Source organism: Alexandromys fortis, unplaced genomic scaffold (genome assembly GCF_014885135.2).
Source record: "Alexandromys fortis isolate MF-2015 unplaced genomic scaffold, M_Fortis_MF-2015_v1.1 scaffold_55, whole genome shotgun sequence".
NCBI classification, from domain to species: Eukaryota; Metazoa; Chordata; class Mammalia; order Rodentia; family Cricetidae; genus Alexandromys; species Alexandromys fortis.
Genome location: NW_026067936.1, coordinates 3,869,039 through 3,888,408, shown reverse-complemented (window position 1 = coordinate 3,888,408; position 19,370 = coordinate 3,869,039). Strand labels below are relative to the sequence as shown.

At 49.5% G+C, this 19,370-nt stretch overlaps 1 protein-coding gene across 1 annotated transcript in view; it reads right to left on the bottom strand.

The window, feature by feature from the left end:
* Positions 1-1,850, bottom strand: part of Adgra2 (adhesion G protein-coupled receptor A2) — a 39,540-nt gene extending 37,690 nt beyond the window's left edge. The window contains exon 1 of the mRNA XM_050146751.1: positions 1,161-1,850. Coding sequence (XP_050002708.1) covers positions 1,161-1,426 — 266 coding nt within the window. The 5' untranslated portion in view covers positions 1,427-1,850. The remainder of the gene's footprint in view (positions 1-1,160) is intronic.
* Positions 1,851-19,370: the final 17,520 nt, after the last annotated feature.

Sequence of the window (19,370 nt, the reverse complement as noted above, 5' to 3'; positions counted from 1 at the left end):
TTGTGTCCTGCCAGGAAGCCGGCAGCCTCTGAACCCACCAGAGGACTTACTGTATTGTTCTGGGGACAATCGGAATAGATGAAACCAGCCTCAGCTCTGGGTGAGGGGTGGTTGGAGAAACGGGTGCCTCCGGGGTCAGGATGACAGGGAAAAGGAGGCGGGTTTTAGGCTGGATCTTGAACAGGAAAGTAAGGAGCCACCGCTAGGGCGCGACCCTCAACTCCACGTCGTGCGTGGAGCTTGGAGCACATGGCCGGCACAGGAAACCGCTGGGGTGCGGGAGGCTCTCCTCGTGCGGTTGCTGGAACTTGAGACTAAGTTAAGGAGTAGGCACTAGTGGCTCGTAAAGCAAGGGCTGGATCGAGCCCCAGATGAAAGGAGAACCGTGGAAGGAGGCCCGGAGGCACGTGTCCCTTTCGGCTAGGTTTTTCTACCAAATCTTTGAGCAATTAAATCAATCGATAAACATTCAAGGCCTGTATTATTTCCAGGGGAAGTAAAGAAATAAGCCGGGACCCGTTGCTCAACCCAAGTTCACTTCCCAAATGCTCACAGTGGGAGAGAGCCCAAGAGGTAACTGGGACGAGGGAGGTGAGGGTCACTCAGACCAGAAGTTCCAGCATTCCAAGAATAGGCTTAGCGGGACTCACGCTCCTCCTGCCCAATGAAGCCCGGCTTGGAGCAGCGCTCCGCAGGCCCGGGGAGGGGCACCGCAGACTCAGTTATCCCAGTTAAGGGTCCAGACTCGGCAGCTGAGTCTAGGAGGGTCTCCCTCGTGCGGGTTCTGAAGCCTCAGTAAGAACCACTGCCACCTAGGGGGTCCCTGGCCCCGATCAATCAGCCTTCCCACTCACTCCCACCCAGTTCAGGGTCCCTTAAGACTGCAATGCTGGTGATAGCTCACTTAGGACAGGCAACACGGATGTCCCTCCAGCGTCCACTCGCACTTCACCTGTGCAGGTGAGAGGACTTCCGCGGTGCCTCTCTCTTTGGGGCACAGCCTGATTCCCAAAGCTCCGAACCTACCCCTACTTCAAGTTTCCTGACTGATGCCCGGATTCAGACTTTACCCAGTCTCTCAAGTGGCAAAAAAAATCGCCCCCCTCCCTGCTTTTAGGTCCCACTCGTTGTCCTGACCCAGCACAGGGTAGGGTACTCACAGGGTGATGGTGCCGTTTGGCAGAAGGCCGGGGTCCGGAGGTTCGGGGAGGTCCCCGCCGCCACACACCACCCTCCTTCGAGCCGGGTTGTGGGCGCCACCACTTAGTCCCTTGGGCCGCTCCCCAGAGCACTTGCAGCCGCGGATGGGGACCGGGCAGCCAGGCGCACCCCGAGTTCCGGGAGCCAGGAGCAGAAGACACAGCAGCAGCGGCAGTAGCAGCAGGCGCACGGGCGGCACCGGCATCCTGCGTCCCCCGGCGCCCATCAACCCATCGCCCCGCGGGGACCTACAGCGCAGGGGCCAGACGGCGCGCTGGCCGGAGGGAGGCGTGCTCAGCGGGAGCCCCGGGCGCCCGAGGGCGGGGCGGGGGGCCCTGGGCGGAGGCAAGGCTCGGGGTCCCCGCTGCGTCGCCCCGGGGGCATGGCTTGCGAGCACCGGGGCCCGGCGGGACGCGGGCGCCACTGACAGCGCAGCTCGGGTGGCCCCCGGCGGAGCGGCCTGAGTCTCAGCGCAGCGCTGGGAGCCGATGGGAGCCTGGTCCCCGCACGTCGCCGGCTCGCTCCGCGCGCCGCTGAGACCTAGCGGATTGCGCCTGGCTCCTGCTGCTGTTGCCGCCGCCGCAACTCCGTGCCATGGATGGGGGCAGCTCGGCGCCGAGCCGCTGCAGCCGCCAGCCCCTGCCCGCCTCCCTCACCGCCTCATCACTCTGCGAGGCCCTAGCGCCGCCCGATGCTCAGCGAGGCAGCTGCCCTCCTTCAAGTGCAAGCCTAGAAGCCAGCTTGAAGAGCCACCCACTCCCATTCTCCCTGCACCAAAACTATTTTTCCATCTCGACTCTTTCTACTGGCCAGGACCCTTTCTTTCCACAACCCAGCTCAGACCTCTAAGGCAATCATCACTTTCACAAAACCCTCTCATCTGCCTACACCCTTGTGCATAGGACTTCTGCTGAAGTTCATTCAGGCTTGGCCTGGGTGTCTGGAGCTTCGTGTTCAGGGTTGAGCTTTGCTCAGGATCTAAGGTTTTTCTTGGCCTCTGACACAACGGGCCAGTCTAAAGTTGACTTTCACAGTACTGTTCCCACCCCCAAATTTCGAGTGAGGTCACAGCAGGAGGACACAAGCCTGAGACAAGGAGGCCTTAGACCTTACCCTGTGAGCAGTGACCTTGCCCAGCAGGAGGTGCATGTCATTAGGCCAAGGAGAGGTCAAAGGGTAAGGCAGACACTGAGTTAGCCTCCTGTTAGTGCACACACGCTTGTGTGGTGTGGTGTGGTGTGGTGTGTGTGTGTGTGTGTGTGTTTGGGGTTGGGAAATGCTAAAGGAAAAGAGGGAAAATAAGAGAAGGCCCACGGATCTATAATTGGGCGACCGAGTCAGGACATCCCAGTCTAGGTTTCGAGGCCAGGCAATGCCTTTTGTTAGCTGTTTGACTTTTTCACAGTGCACATCACCTAGGAGAGTGGAATCTACTGGGTCCTGCTTGTCTGTTGTCTATGAATGCGCACTGTGGCATGAGAAGGAATGATTCGGTCCAGTCGTGGGTAGGATCTGACCTAGACAACAGGGAGGGGAATGAAGTGCGCGTGGACACTGCCTCAAAAAGCAACAGCAGCAACAGCCGGCAGCTGGTGACAGATGTACTGAATGCCAACTGAAATGAAGGCTGGAGCCAGAGGCCCCGGGCGCTGCCTCCTCAGTTTCCCCACCAACTATGACCTTTTCTCTTAGCGGAGCCCTCGCTGCTAGGTAGCAGGCCAGCTTCAGGGCTGGGGCAGAACTGCTCCCGGCCAGCGTCAGCCAGGTGACCACAATTTGGATCTGCTGGGGTGCCTGGTGCCTTTTCTTCCACTGTGGTCCAGGAGCTATCTCCCACCTCCTTTGCGGGGAAGCAGCTTCTCTCCCTGGCCTGATGGCGGCAGACACTAGTTTTCTTTCTTAGCTTTCCTTCACTAGATTCCCTGGTCAATCCCTGTGGCAGGCTCTGTTTCCTTAAACATCCAAAGATAAATAAATAGTGATTGCAAATGGAGGAAATGAGAAGTGGGGTGGACGCTCCCAGCAGGAGCCTTAGGCAGGCCTAGCGGAGACTGCATTCCTCAGGAAAGGGGCCAGAGATAGGCAGACACCAGGCACGTAGACCAGACCCGAGCTGCCTATCTAACCCCTGCGGGTTAGAAGAGCTGAGAGGCCTCTGGCTCTGTGACTTCCCTTTGCTAAAAGACAAGGTCTCAGGAGGAGGCCCATGAATTACAGATGGCATTGGCAGGCCATAGAGCGGAGGTACACCGTGGTAGGCATGAGATGGCCTGGTGGAGACATTTACACAGCACTCCCGCTCTGATGGGCATCATTGTGACTTCGGCACAGTGCACCCCCGTTGGTATATATGGAGGAGGCAACCCAAGTCTCCAAGAGCAGAGTGAGCACTTCCCTTTGAGATCCTTTCTAAGCCCCTCAAGTTGCTCATTGCTTTCCCCCAAAGGTTGCATTCTCCTGCCAAGGTTGCTTCTGAACTCCCGGTCTTCCCAGCCATACCTCCCAGGTGCTAGGATTACAGGAAGATGCTTCCTTGCCCAGCTCTGAAGGTCTAGGGATAGACAGTACCCAGAGCTTCGTGCATGCGAGGCAAACAAGCACTGTACCAGCTGAGCCAAATCCCTACCCGCCCCCCCCACCCCCCAAATGTCTTGTTTTGAGGCTTCTTTTTTGAGAGAGAAGGGAAACTCACATTTCATTCCCATTCTCAGGCAATCTAGTTAAGGAGCTGACCAATTGAATATATGTTATTGTTAGGAGGATCAAGAATTGGCCTTGGCTGGCCATGGCTACATATCAAGTTTGAGATCAGCATGGAATATCTGAATTCCTATCTCAAGGAATGTAAATATATAAAAATTATATATATATATATAATCTTTATATGTGTGTGTTTGTATGCATGTACATATGTGTTCAAAGTACGTATAAACTATATATATTCATGCTAAATGCCTCCCATGGTGTATGTCCTCTCAACATCATGCCAATACTATTTGTATTCTAGTCAGTCCCAGATGTTCTGTGGGACAAGAGACTTCCTTCACGACTTTGCATTTACACACACACACACACACACACACACACACACATTCACATTGAACCCAGGGCCTCACAAATTCTCTAAGTGCTCTACCACTGAACCATACCCTCTCCTTAACTATACTGAGTAGACCTTACAACAAAAGTTAGGATTAAGTGTAAGATAAGAGAGTTGAGGGTTTAGGGAGCAGAGGTACAGCCCACCTGTTTCTAGTAAAGTGAATTCCATAAATCTCCAGGAATTCACAAATACTAACTTATGCCTCCCCTTCTTTCTCCTCTTCTTCCTCCTCCTCCTTTTCTTTCTTTGTGATAGTCTCTTGCTGCATAGCCTCAGCCAGACTGATACTCTCCACGTAGCCTAGGTTCTTCTTGAAACTCAAAATCCTCCAGTCTCTGCACCTTGAGGGTCTATATTACAGGCATGTGTCACCAAGTTCACCTTCTGCCTTGCTCTTATTGTTTGTGTGTTTGTTTCAAGACAGGGTTTCTCTGTGTAACAACCTTGGCTCTCCTGGAACTCACTCTGTAGACCAGACTGGCCTCAAATTCACTGAGATCCGCCTGCCTCTGCCTCCCAAGTGCTGGGATTAAAGGTGTGCACCACCACTGCATGGCCACCTTACTATTAAAAGAAGTTGGTGGGGCTTAACTAACTTCCATGGCTCGCTTGTTTTGCTAACACAATGACCATGTTGCTGTCAATGATATAATTTTGTTTTCTTTCCTTAAGAGCAATTAACTAACATTCCATTATGCTTATATGTCACATTTATCCATCATAGGCACCTTGGTTCTGGTTTTCTGTAGCCAGCAGGAGAACTGCTACTTATAATAATTTATGAGAGACATCTGTCTTTTCTTTCTTTGTGATACTGGGGCTCCAACCCAAGGACTGTGTATGATGAGCAAGAACTCTTCCACTGAGCTACAGCCTAGATGATGTATTTCGGAATAGCTGTAGAAATACCACTACACGGGAATTATTAATACTAATGTGTAAGGAGAACAGAAGCACTTTTAGTTTTCTGAAACAGGATCTGATGTAGCCCAGGCTGGCCTCAAATGACCTCAATGCCCGATCCTCCTGCCTCCATCTCCTGTGCGCTGAGATTATAGGCATGTCTCAGATGCAGCTTAGGAACTGCTTATTATACTAATTTGACAATTACATACTGAATACGTAAACTACATTGTTGCACTGTTCTGCATACCAATGGACAGACACTACGTCTAAAAAGTTCTGAGTGTAGCATGGTGGCCCATGACTACAACCCCAGCAGCACTTAGAAGATCCAGGTAGGAGGACCTTGAGTTATAGGCCAGCCCAGGGTATATACTAGAAGCTTGTCTAGAAGGAAGACGAAATAAGATTTGGTTCTTTAGTCCTCACAGCAGAGGGAGGTCTATCTATCTATCTATCTATCTATCTATCTATCCATCCTATCTAATCTTATCTACCTACCTCTATGTGTGGATGTGTGTGTCTGTGTGACACATGGGTGTGTGGGTATGTTTGTGGGGCCCAGAATAGGTGTTGTCCATTGTCCTGGTTAGTTTGTTTTGTCAAATTGTTTCTGAGTTGGTCTCTACAAGGCAAAAAGCTGTAAAAACGGACAGACAGAACTGCATCATATTACAAAGTCAAGGACACACTCAATAGAATGAAGAGACAGCCCGCAGACTGGAGGAAAACCATGGCATGATATTTATCTGACAAGGGATTAATATCTAGATATATGAAGAAGTAAAAAAAATAAACACACAAATCAGAAGAGCAAATAATCTAATAACAACGAGGCAAAGAACTGGACAATGCTCTTTAAAAAACACAAATGGTCACTAAATGGATGGGGAAAAGTCCACCATCCTGAGTCATCAAGGGACTATAGATGGAAACTAGACTGAGTTGAAGGTAAGCATCACGTTATGCACAAGCAGTTTGGGTTGCCTGACACCGGCCTGGGCTATACAGTCAGACTGTTTCAAAAACAAAAACAAGAAGAAAACCCCGCTATACTGAGACAGCAGGGCTAGGGGTGAAGCTCAGTTGGCAGACTGCTAGCTAGCGTGCTCAATCCCTAGCACCCCATAATGCAAGCATGGTGATACACCCTGTGATCCCAGTACTCTGGAGGCAGAGGTAGGAGGACTAGGGCTCAAGAGTTCATGAGACTCATCTTCAGCTACACAGAGAGTTTGCAGGAGCCAGGGCTACGGAGACCTCGTTTTAAAACGATAAGAGAGACAGGAGTGGTGCCAGCTATTAGCCCGAGCACTCGAGAGGCAGAGGCAGGTGGATCTCTGGGAATACATGAGTTCCAGGCCAGCTGGAGATAGATAATAAAACCCTGTAGAGAAGAAGAGGGAATGTGGGGAGGGAGGAAAGGTGGGAGAGAAGAGGGATGAAGGTGAGAGTGGGGAAGGGACACTCAAGCACCATGTGTGAGAGTCTAGACTGGTGCAAATTAGTACAGAGCTTTTACAAATAAAATAAAATAATACCAGGACCAGCATACAGTACAGCTATGCCATTCTGTATATACAGCAAAACCAATCAAGGCAGCAAAACTAACACTATCTGTCTACCCAGGCTTACAGCAGCACTAGTCACAGCAGCCATACTATGGACCAGACTAGGTGCCTACCAATAGTGGATAAAGATAACATGGTAGCAGGCAAAACGATTGTAAGAGCCAGAGAAAGCCTGGCGGTGGTGGCACACGCCTTTAATCCCAGCACTCAGGAGGCAGAGACAGGTGGATCTCTGTGAGTTCGAGGCCAGCCTGGTCTACAAGAGCTAGTTCCAGGACAGGCTACAAAGCTGCAGAGAAACCCTGTCTCGAAAAACAAAAGAAAAAGAGCCAGAGGAACAGGGAGTTTACTGTGAGACTGTGTCTCCTAGAAATGTCAGAAGCTACACTCATCAAATCTCACCAGCACAGCTACCAAAACTTGACCTGAACAAAGATAACACCAATAAACACCAATAGACATGGAACATGTCTAACATGGAAGGAGGAAGTCCATGAGGCCTCAGCCCCAGACAAAGAACAACAGGCAGATAAGAAACGCTGAGAGGAGGAGACATAGTCGAAATGGTGGGAAAAGACCATTTGATTATCCAATCGATTATCACACCAATTGATTATCCGATGCCACACAGTCAGCCCTGAAAACATGAGTGACGTCATACAGACTGAGAAGGTCCTAGTCATGTATTTAGGAACACACACACGCACAAGTGCACACACATGTAACCACCCTTGAAGGACAAGGAACACTAAGCATTTGAAAGAGAACCAGGGATGGAGGGGAATGAGAGGGTTTGGAGAGAGGAAAGGAGAAGGGGAGATGGAACATTATAATCTCAAAAAATTTAAAACAAGAAAATGTGGTATACATATACATGTTCAATCATAAAGAACAAATGTAAGGCATTTGCAGAAAAAGAGAAGGAATTAGAATATGCCATATAAAGTAAAATAGGTCGGGCTTGGGAAGAAAGATAGCATGCTTTCTTTCATATATGGAATCAAGCTTTTTAAAAAATAAAAAGACATGAGGGGGCTGGCGAGATGGCTCAGTGGGTAAAAGTGCTTATTGAACAAATCTGACGCATGAGTTCAGTCCTTGGAACCCACAGTGAAAGCAGAGACTGGGGAGGTTGTCTTCTGACCGCCATACGTGTGCCGTGACACACACACACACACACACACACACACCACTTGCACAATTGCCATTGGTTTCTAAAACCAACAAATTTCTTTTGTGTCAAACCCAGATCCTTGCACATGTGAGGTGAACGTAATTCTTCTGAGATACATTCCCAGTCCGGTCACTTATAGATTTAACTTAACAATTATATTTATTCTAAGGAAGTGTGATCATGATAAGCATTGTATTTGGGTATTTGGGTGATAGGCTACATGTTATTGGTGTGTGTGTGTGTGTGTGTGTGTGTGTGAGAGAGAGAGAGAGAGAGAGAGAGAGAGAGAGAGAGAGAGAGAGAGATGATCTTACTATGTACTGGCTGGCTGGTGTCAAATCCAATCCGCTATTAGCTCAAGTTGGCTTCAAACAGCAGTTCCTCCACTCCTGCCCTGTCTCACCCACTGCTGGGACTGCTGACCTCACAGGTATGGTGTGGTACAGGCATGCCTGGCATATTTAGTTCCTGGTTCCTAACAGAGATCCTAAAATGCTTGGAATTTCTTGAGTGGGTGTTTGTTTGTTTTGAGACAAGGTCTTGCTGTGTAGACCACGCCGCCTCCATTAGACAGCTGCCCTCTGGTTTCCAGTTCTTGAGTGCTCAGTTTACAGGGGTGCAGCACCGCAGTGGTGGCTTAGTTGATATCCCCCTGAGCTGCATGCCCATTCAGTTCTCTTTCTGCTCTATTTCAAAACTAGGTCTCATTAAGTCGCTCAGGTGGGCCCCGTACTAACTCTGTAGCCTGGGCAGCTTTTGAATTTGCCAGTCTCCTCTTACCAAAGCCTTGGTAATAGCTGAAAAATTCTAGGCCTATGCCACCAGGCCCCGCAAATGGTTTTGTTTGTTTGTTTGATTCATTGGTTGACTGAATTTTGGCTTTAGCTTTGGTTTGATTTTTCCAGATTTTAGCCATTTAGTTGATACTTTTGAGTTGTGCTCCTTTTGATGTTTCTGCTTCTGGGGATCTTGCCTGTGTTAAGCACACGTCTTACAACATAACTATACCTGTTGTGTGGCTGTTTCCTCAGAGATTAGACCTTCCATCCAAGAGGGAAGCTCATTAAAATGATGATATTTAAAGGGACACGAAACAAGAGGATGTTCCAAAGCACAGATGAAACACTCCATCCTGCAAGGAAACTCATTAAGCTCAGTCAGTAAATAACTCAAGATAGATTCAGGAAGTCCCTGAGACTGATCAGATTCACTAGGCCCCGCCCTCCCCAAGTGCATAGATAGGATTGCTGAGACACTCTCAGAGCAATTGAGCCACATGCAAAGGATGTTCTCTAACCAGTGGTTCTCAACCTACCTACCGCTGCAACCCTTTAATACAGCTCCCCATGTTGTGGTGACCCCCCCAACCATAAAATTATCTCATTGCTACTTTATAACCATAATTTTGCTACTATTATGAATTATAATGTAAATATCTGATATGCAGAACACCTGCTATGTGACCCCTGTGGCCCTCCAAAGGGATCTCGGACCCCCAGCTTGAGCACCACTGCCCCTGCTGAGTTGCCTGCAGGCTGTGCAGTGTGCTCCTGGTCTCCAGCTTTCACGCATGGTCTCTGAGTCATTTCTGCTTCTATAAGTAACCCATACTTCTGTTAGACAACCTCTATAAAATTCATTGACTGCCCAAGCTGGACTTTGGCGGTATTCATACTTTGGTCTATTGTCAGACCTATCTGAAGTATGTAGACTTCTGTTCATATCTCCCCAGGAATAGTGTCACACACTATTGTCCAGCCTAGGGGTTCTTTCTTTATTTCTATGTCTTTCAGACTAACTTTGTTGTTATTGTTTTGAGGACAGGGTTTCTCTGTGTAGCTCTGGCTGTCCTGGAACTCACTCTGTAGACCAGACTGGCCTCAAACTCAGAGATCTACTTGCCTCTGCCTCCCAAATGCTGGAATTAAAGGCGTGTGCCACCACCTCTTGCTTACTTCAGACTATCTTAATGTCCAACAAACAATCATAGAAACCTTCTTTCATATGACTGACAAAGCATTATTGAGGCTATCATCATATATTTAAATAATATTGATTAAGCATCGATACTGTGGCAGGCACTGAAGATACAACAATATATCAAGGAATGTCTAGTTCCATGCAGCTAATATTACAGAAGAGGGAGAGATACAACATGCAACCATCTAGACACGCACAGCCTAGCAGCTGAAGAAAAGACAAGTGGGATGAAATCAAGCATGGCAAGCTATGTTGGAGAGGGGAAAGGCCGGTCTAGAAGCATGCTCTCCAGCTGAGTTCTGGAGGAGGGAAGGGGCATGGCCTGCAGAAGGAACAGCTAGTTCGGGAGGCATGGCATATTCAAGGATGTGTGAGGGTGCAAGACAGATGGAAGCAAGAGCTGGTCACGGTGACTTTGGCGACCTAGATAGATAGGGGACTTTAGATTCTGTTCTGCATGAGAAGAGAGGACTAGAAAATCTGAGAAAGAGGAATATATGCAAGGAGAGAGAGAGAGAGAGAGAGAGAGAGAGAGAGAGAGAGAGAGAGAATTAGGGATTGAACTATATTCCAGGGTGTCCTACATTCTAGGCAGGTTCTCTACCACCAAGCTATGTCCCCAGCTCCGTTTATCTTGAGACAAATTTTCACCATGGGTGATCTTACTGTGCAGCCAAGGCTGGCCTCATACTCAAGACTTTTCTGCTCCACTTTTACACCATGTATCCCGTGGTGTGTGTGTGTGTGTGTGTGTGTGTGTGTGTGTGTGTGTGGTGTAGGTCAGAGAACAACCTTTGGAAGTGGGTTCTCTATTTACTCCACGTTTGTTCTGGAGGTTGAGCATTTATACCCACTGAGCCATTCCTGGCTGCACTCCAACTTCTTGAGTGACGGAATTTTATTCATGCACCACCACCACACTGGGTTCTGAAACAGATTTAAATTGACCCTCTCTTGGGGAACCAACAGGAGCGGAAGAAGGGGACTCGGAGGAGACAGTAAGGAAAGCCAAACTATAGTCCATCAGAGAAACGAGAGTCTTAGACACAGAGCTGTTGAAAGTGGTCAAGAAAGGGCATGGTGGAGCGCTCAGAAGCAAGTTCAAGGCCAACCTGGTCTACACAAAGAGTAATAGGATATCCAGGGCTACAGAAAGACCCTTTCTGAGAGAGAGAGAGAGAGCGATAGGAGAAAGGGGGGTAGGAGGATAGGATGAGAGGATGAGGGGGAGAGGGAGAGGGAGGGAAGGAGAGGAAAAACCAATCTATCTGCAGTGACAGTGGAGCTCAGCGACACCAAGATGTAAATATTTGGTCTTGTTCCTGTTTGCTGGCACAGACTGTAAAATCCCTGGAGTCTCTGAAATAAGTGTCTTTTTGTTTGCTAATGAGTGGAATGAGGACAGCTCTTAGAGGGGACTGGTTAGGGGAAAGACCAGGACAAGGACTGACTGGAACTTTATGTCCCATCCACTCATCTCCTGGGAAGTAGCTGGAAGGCTAACTTAATAGCCGATGACTTGATCGATCATGCGTATGTAACCATGCCACTATAAAACCCAAAAAGGATGGGTCTGTCAAGTCGTTGAGCACAGAGGACACAGCTCCTTGTCCTTCCCTGATACCTTGCCCACTGCATCTTTTCAGCAAATCAGCCAATGTGGGTAAACATTTTCCTGAGGTCTCTGAGCGGCTCCAGCAAATTGATCAAACCCCTGTTGGGAATCCAGATTTATAACCAACTGTCAGAATCACACCTGGGACACGAGTGGACATTCAAATCAGGTGGGAGTCAGGCATGGCTGCACCTTTGCTTCATCCCAGCCTTTGGAAGGTGGAGGTAGAAAGGGTCAGGAGTTTAGGGCTAGTCTGGGTTACATGCAAACAAACAAACAAAGTGAACAACTTCCGAAGGCCAATTGGTGTGGTGTATTTTATAATTCCACCACCAGAGAGGCTGAGGCAGGAGGATTATGAGTTCTAGGTCAGCCTGGGTAAATACAGGAAGATTATCTCTCCTCCCCACTTCTTCCACAGCCATCTAAAACAAGAAAGAAAAAATGTTGGGGGGATAAGTTCTGGGGAGCAAACAAGTTTGGTTCTTGTCTTTGTTGGTTTCTATTGCTGTGAGACACAGCATAACCAAGGCAACTCTTTAAAGAAAACATTTAATTGGGGCGACTCACAGTTTCAGAGGTTTAGTCCATTATCTTCATGGTGGATGGCACACAGGCACAAAGTCGTGGTGATGAACAGATTACTTGAAATGGATTAAATTAAGATGTAAGAGTTAGCCAACAAGAAGTTAGAGCTAATGGGCCAAGCAGTGTTTTAATTAATATAGTTTCTGTGTGAATATTTCAGGGCTGAGCAGCCGGGCAGCCAACAAGCAAGCTCCCTCCTCCTTGCAACAAGGTTCAATTCTCAGCAACTGCATGGCAGCTCACAACTGTCTGTAATTCCAGTTCCAAGAGATCTGACACCCTCGCACAGGCATACATGCAAACAAAACACCAACGCACATGCAAAAACCAGAAACAAATAAAAAGAACCAACCCACACTGGAAAGACTGGTGGACCTGCCTGTAAGTTGGTCAAGGAACTCTAGGTAGACAGCTTTCGTGAGTTGCTTTATCATGCACACTGGGTAGGTTTTATCACAAACGCTGGGGTTTTGGTGATGCAGCTTCCCATGCTTCTCCAACAAACTCATTGATTCACTAGGTTCGACTTGGAATGAACCATCAGTGCCATACCTGAAGATTTGCTCAGTTTTCTAGGAAAAGTCAAACAACAGAGGAGAAAGCTGTAGATTTTATCTCGGACAGGGAGCTGGGGAGAGAACACAAGAAACCTAGAGTGTTTGAAGGTGTCCTGGGACGCTGGCCCAGGTTCGGCCTGGGAAAAATGAGGGGTGGATTTCTCTTTCTGAGGTGTGTGTGGAGAGCCGAGGTTGATGCAGATCTGAAAAGCTCGCCTGTCACTAAACCTGCTTCCAGCTCCTGCCACAAGATTTGAACTGAGCTAGCGGAGAAGAGCTTAGAGTTGAAAGCAACAGCCCCTCCCCGTCCTGCTCCCCCCCCCCCCAGACTAACACTTGGAACTGATCCTACCTTTCATTCTTCTCGGATCTTTGTTGAAACAGCCACTCCAGGGATGAGGTTAGCCGCTCCAAAGCTCCAGATACCTGTCTGTCTTGTTACCTCACTACCGCTGTGATGAAACACCGTGACCAAAAGCAACCTGGGGAGGAAAAGGTTAATTTGGTTTACATGTCCACACCACTGTTTCATTGCTAAAGGAATTCAGGGCAGGAACCTGTAGTCTGGAACAGAGGCCATGGAGAAGTGCTGCTTCCTGGCTTGCTCCTTGTGGTTTTCTCAGTTGGCTTTCTCATAGAACCCAGAACCTCCAGCCCAAGGGTGGCCTCATCCACCATGGGATGGGATCTCCCCCATCGAGCGCTAATTGAGAAAATGACCTATGCGCTTGGCTACAGCCCCATCTTACGGAGGCCTTTTCTCAATTACGATTCCCTCATCTCAGATGACTTTAGCTTGTGTCGAGTTGACATAAAACTAGCCAGGACACTTTCGGTTGGTTTGTTTATTTGTTTTGTTTTTATTCCAAATTCAACTTTCATGTCTTGGCACCCCACCAGACTCTCTCAGAGCTAGGGTTCCTTCCCTAATGTGCAGACCAGTTTTCCCTGAATCACTACAGTTGCTTGTCAACACCATGCCCTAACAAGAAATGCACAAACCTCTCATGCTTTGGGGCTCAGACAAACACCTCCATTAACACATCATCCAAGTTGGTTGGCAGCCTGGAAGCTTGGATTTTCAGGTGGGTGTGAAAATCCATGTCTGTGTGGGTACTGCTATGGCTCCTCTCCCCTAGCCTGAGCGCTGCAACAAAAAGGTTTGGGTGTTTGCTGGAGTCTTGAGGTCCATATTGCATTTTGATCTGGGCTGACCTTGCTCTCGGCTTTTTGTTGACTTTGTTTTGCAGTGCTAAGCATGGACAAGTGTGTTGTGCTGAACAAGTTCTCGTCACTGAGTCACACCGCCAGCCCCAAGTCCCACTGGGTAGTTAGGTCTTCCTGCATGAAGCTGGAGGGACCAAAGAGAAGGCTTGGATGCCCATATTTGGGCAGCAGCTCAGCAGACTCAGGGCCTTTCCATCCCCCCAACCCGTCCCAGCTGGTTATGTCAGTGGTCATCCATGAGTGACCCACGCTGGGAGCCTGTTCAGAAAGTGGGGCTGTAGTTGCCTCCTCGCTCGGCCTCTCAGGGTCGGGTTTCAGCTATGAAGGCATGCAAGCTGGCAGGCAGCTATTCCCAAGGTCCTTATCTGCCCTGTCCATCAATGCCCTCCTTCTATGACTCCTTGCAGATTCCAGGGAAGGAGGACAAAGCTGCTGAGACAGTGGGGTGGGCGCCACTTTGCCTTCCAGCCAGGAGCTGGTCGTATGTCATCTTCACAGCAATGTCATGTTGCTTGGGATGTCAGCCCCTACTTAGAGATAAGGACGCTAAGCTCCCCTTGTCAGGAAGAATGGGGCTTAAGGTTATTTGTTTGGGAAGAAACCGATCTGCTGTTTAAACTCAAATATATTGACATCAGCCTTCCAACAGCCATGCAACTTGCATGTATCTGTGACTGTGCTTGTGCATGTGTGTATGTATGTCGCTGTGCACATGTGCGTGTGTGCATGCACATATATCCATGGCTGTAAAGGTATATGTGTGTACGTGCTATAGCGTGCTTGTGGTTGTATGCATATACGGTATGACGTGTGCTTATGGCGGTGTATGCATGTCTGAGCATGGACTGCGCATGTGTGTATAGCAACTCTCCACTTGGCAAGGCTATCCTTTCTATTCCCGTAGCTCCTCTTGAGGGTATGTTCTCTAACTCACTATACAAAGTCCTTTTGATGACTGGGCTCCTTGAAGTGGACACAGTGAGAGCCCTGTTCCCCTTTGCCCCACCTCCTGCCCCAGGCTCTGGGCCTCAGTTTAGAGAGCTAAATGGCCCACTGGCTGCCAAGGTAGCCCTGGGCCTCACAGGTGAGTCCTGGCATGCTAGAGACTGCAAACACCAGAACAGGGCACTTACTTTGCCTCCGAGATAAGGAAGTATGAACATACATGAGGAGACACATGCCGATCCTGGAAGGGCACCACACACAGCCAAAGAGGGAAAGAGTGGCTGTCTCCATAGACCTGCCACTTCCAGGCACAGCCTTAGAACAGGAAGAGAGCCAGATGCAGGCAGAGTCATCCTTATCATAAGATTCTTGAGGGGCTGCCCAGCGTAACCTCAGTCTGAGGCTCAAGTCCCAGGGCACCTGCAGCAGCAGCCTCAAGGTGCTGGCCATGCCCTGCCTCACTCAGAAGTGGTCAAAGGAGTAGAGCGATACCAGAGCCGTGTGCACGCTACGGCCACTCGGGACACAGCTGTTCCCAGCGGGTTGTGGGAGAAGAGAAACAAAGGGAGTCAGAGCAGAATGCAGGCTGAGAGAACCTATAACGGGGTGGGAGGGAAAAGATGGGAGAGGTGGCTGTGTTCATCCAAGGACCCAGGGCAGTGAGGCACTTTCCCTTTTCCTCCAGTGTAGGCAGTGTTTCCTATAAAGACTTAGGAAACAGGATGGCGATGCAGGACTATAGTGGTTTATTATCTGGGTTTTAATAAGTAAAGCTTGCCTGAGATCAGAGGGTTAAGCAGTCATACTAGTCAGCCATACAGGCTAGGAAGTGGTGGTATACACCTTTAATTCCAGGACTTGGGAGACAGAGGCAGACAGAAATCTGTGAGTTCAAGGCCACCCTGGGCTACACGAAACTGTATCTGTCTAAAAGAGAAACAGAGCTCACACAAAGGTGATCCCAGCGCTTGGGACCCCATGCCTTTGATCCCAGCACTAGGGAGGTGGAGGCAGGAGCGATATGGCTGGGCAGAGAGAGGAACATAAATGGGAAGAGATAGGAACTCAGTGGAGTGTAGAGTCTGAGGATTCGTGGAGACAGGATCTCGCCCCTTTGGTCTGAAGATTTGGTAGAGGTAAAAGGTCTCTCTAGTGGTTGACTGCTTTGCTTTTCTGATCTTCAGGTTGAACCCCACTATCTGTCCCTGGTTTTTTATTAGTGCTACACAGGGATGTGATTGGGATGTCTGGTGTTGAGGACCCTGCCTAGCAGCTCTCTATAGTCTAGGGAGTCTGGGGCCCAGCAGGAACCTCCCTCCCCTGAACCCTAGCCCATTCTGGTTGGGGAATGCAGTTGGCAGAGGCCGCCTCCAATCTCTGGCTTTATCTTCCCGACACATTGAAACCATCAATGCAGGCTGGACTGCAGAGGCCTCACTGTTGGGTAGTCTCCGAACACTGCGATTTCAGCCAAGGAAGATGGGCCTCCTGCATTCTCAACATTTAACAGGGAAGAGGGGCAGGCCTTCGCGGTGCTCCAGATGCAGGCCTTGTTAACTACTGTCTCTGCCATCTTCCCTTTTGGACCCTTGCTCTACACTCATCTTCCCGAGCAAACTTTTGCTGATGCTATGTGTGACGGTGGGTCGGGGTTGCTCTTTCCTGCCACCCCCCAACCAAGCTGTCCCATCAAAGCAGGACCCTTCGGTGCTTTGCATTCAGGGCGAAGCCAAATCAAAAGCAAACTCTGGATTCCTCTTGCTCGTGGCCAATAAAAACCTTGCTTCGGAGCTGGCTTCCTTTGCTGAAATCAGATATCCTAGTAATAAACAAGTCCTAAAGGCAGGGGGAGAGCTTTGCTTCTTTCTACTGAGTAGTTTTTCTTCCTTTAAAAGAGGGCCTCTCCTATAACAGGATGCCTGGCCTAGAAACTTGAGCACAGAAGGTGGCCTGGTATGGCCCTGCCCTGCCCTGCCCTGTATCACCTCCCCACTACAGAACCTTCCCCTGGGCTCCTATGGGTGGGGTGGGCCTTGTTTCTCTGGTGCTAGGCTGTTTAGCTCCAAGGCAAGTCAAAGGGGATTGGGAGAGGGCCTTTGCTGTCTGGGGAGCTGGCAGAGGTTTCTAGGGAGAGCTCAATTCTTGGCTTTTGGCAGCTGGTGCTGTCGGAAGAGGGAAAGGGAAGCCAACCCAGGTGGGGGCTCCTTTCTTCCAAACACTCTTGAGTTCTTCTCCATGTTTCGGGAAGGTGAAAAAGCCCAGCGCCATGGTGATTTCCTCTTCTAGTTGGCTTTGCACCTCCCGGGATAGAACCTTGAGCCTTGTGCACGCCAGGTAAAGTACTCCATCACCAAGCTACAGACTCCGCCCACATGGGAATTTAGCGTTGAGCTCAGGCCCAGAAAAGCCACACAAGGCAGATCGTGAGGCATCAGAGTGGACAGCAGTGTCAAAAGCCTTGGGGGCTAGCTTCCAGGGGGCAGCCTTAGCCTTGCTCAGCAGCCCTCCTTGGGCCCCTCTTCCTGTCCTGCCCAGTCAACATGTAGCAAGCTGTGGAGAGCGCCCTCCCCTGATAGGCTGACATCTCCTCTCTTCTCCCTGCCCCCAAATAGGTTTTTAAACGACGTTGCTGTCAGAAGATGGACCAGCGCTGTTTGTTTTTCCTTCCGACACTATCTCTCGGGAGAGTTTCTGGTCAAGAGAATTATGTTGAGGCTGCAGATTGCGAGAGAATTGCGCCTAATGGGGACCAGACGGACAAGACACCTTTCATGTCCAGCCAAGTTTCTCTCCCCTCCTCTTTCTCCCTCTTCTCATCTTCCCTTTTTGGCTCCAGAATTGGCCCTGCTCTGCGCTTGTTTCTTTGGTACATCTGCTGAATAAGGTCACACGTTGATTTTATTTTGGAAATTGGCAGCCCCCAGTCAAGCTGAGCTCCGAGGCTGCAGAACCAGGCCACCGTTGGATGGCGGCTGGAGGCAAACCTAGCACGCAACTGGCACCGGGTAGCCGGACTCATTAACAGTCAAGAAGCACGGCAGTGCCCAAACTGCGCCACCCGCTGCTGAGGCATCTCAGAGGCAGGCTCGCGGAAATTAAATACAAGGAAGGCGCCGCGTCATCGCTCCTGTCCCTTCCAAAGGCTCCTTGAGCTGACCCGTTCAATCCTTTATAGGGAAAGGAGTGTTCCGAGGCCCCTGGGGATGCTTAAGTCATTACAGGGGAACTTAGGTTTAAGCACCTTGTAAATGCCGACTCAAGCGCGGTGGGGAGAAGCGTTCGCCGTGTGACCGCGATGACCTGAGGATGGAAGGGGAAGCCCCGACTCCAGCAGGCTGTCCTCTGATTGCCACATGCATACCTGTGCTCAAGCGTGTCACACACACACGTTGTAATTATACATATTTTTTAAAAACGAACGTCTGCTCAAACATCCAGAATCATGGCATACACAAGTTGATACAAAAACAGTTGGGAAAGAGTATGGTTTTCTTGGGCTGGGAATGTGGTTCCGTGGTAGTATCCTTGCTCAGCATGTGCTAGGGTCTGGGTTAGATCCCAGAACAAAGAAAAAAAAAAATCCCCTTTCTTTGTGCTTCTCCAGAGAAGGCAGACGAGTAAAACATTTGGGAGGATGGCGGTGGTTTGGATTCCTTGGCCCTTACTCATGAGGATGATGTAAGAGCATCCAACTGATTTCATGGTAAGGACAGTCACAGTTCTCAGAGCAAACCATTTCCAACTGCATCCTGGCAACACCCCGCTCAGCCCCCTCTCAGGAACGGTCCTTCTCCTGAAGCTTTGGTAGGAAGCGTAGGAGTTACTTGCTTTCCAAAGTACAAAGCGGACGTTGACCCTCATCCCTTCCCTGTCTAGCCTCGGGTAACAGGAGTTGCTGCTGCCCCAGCTTAGGGCATGGGTGGGGACAGTCTTGTACACTTGGAGCCCTGTAGCCTGTGTGCGAACCGATCTGGAGGAGGAGTGTGCCAGCCAGGGAAATGGGATGAGGGGAGACTGACTCTCCTCGTGTCTGGGCTTAGTTCTCCTTCCTTCTCACTCCCACGGCTTGCGGTTTCAGAGTTTGTTCTGTATTAAGATACATCAGTTCTCAACTAGCACAGTGGACCGAAAAATGTGCATTTCTTCCACAGTAATATGGCTTTCAGGAGTTAAAAGCTGCAACTCTAGCACACTACTTATCACTGGCTAAAGCCAGCAGTGGAGGCCAAATGTAACTTGGTGGCCTACAGAAACCCCCCAGGTGCCAGTCTTAACACTGCCTAATAATAATAATAATAATAATAATCATCATCATCATCATCATAGCAGCCAATGATAGCTTTTTCTGACCTTAGACAACGTTATGTGCCTGTCCTCACTCCCAGCCTCAGTGCTGGATCCAGGAAAGGGATACTTATAGATAGATACTGAGAAGCTGTCCTGAGAGAACACAGGGCTGGGGAGATGACTTAGTGGGTAACTGAAGACTATGCAAGCATGAAGACCC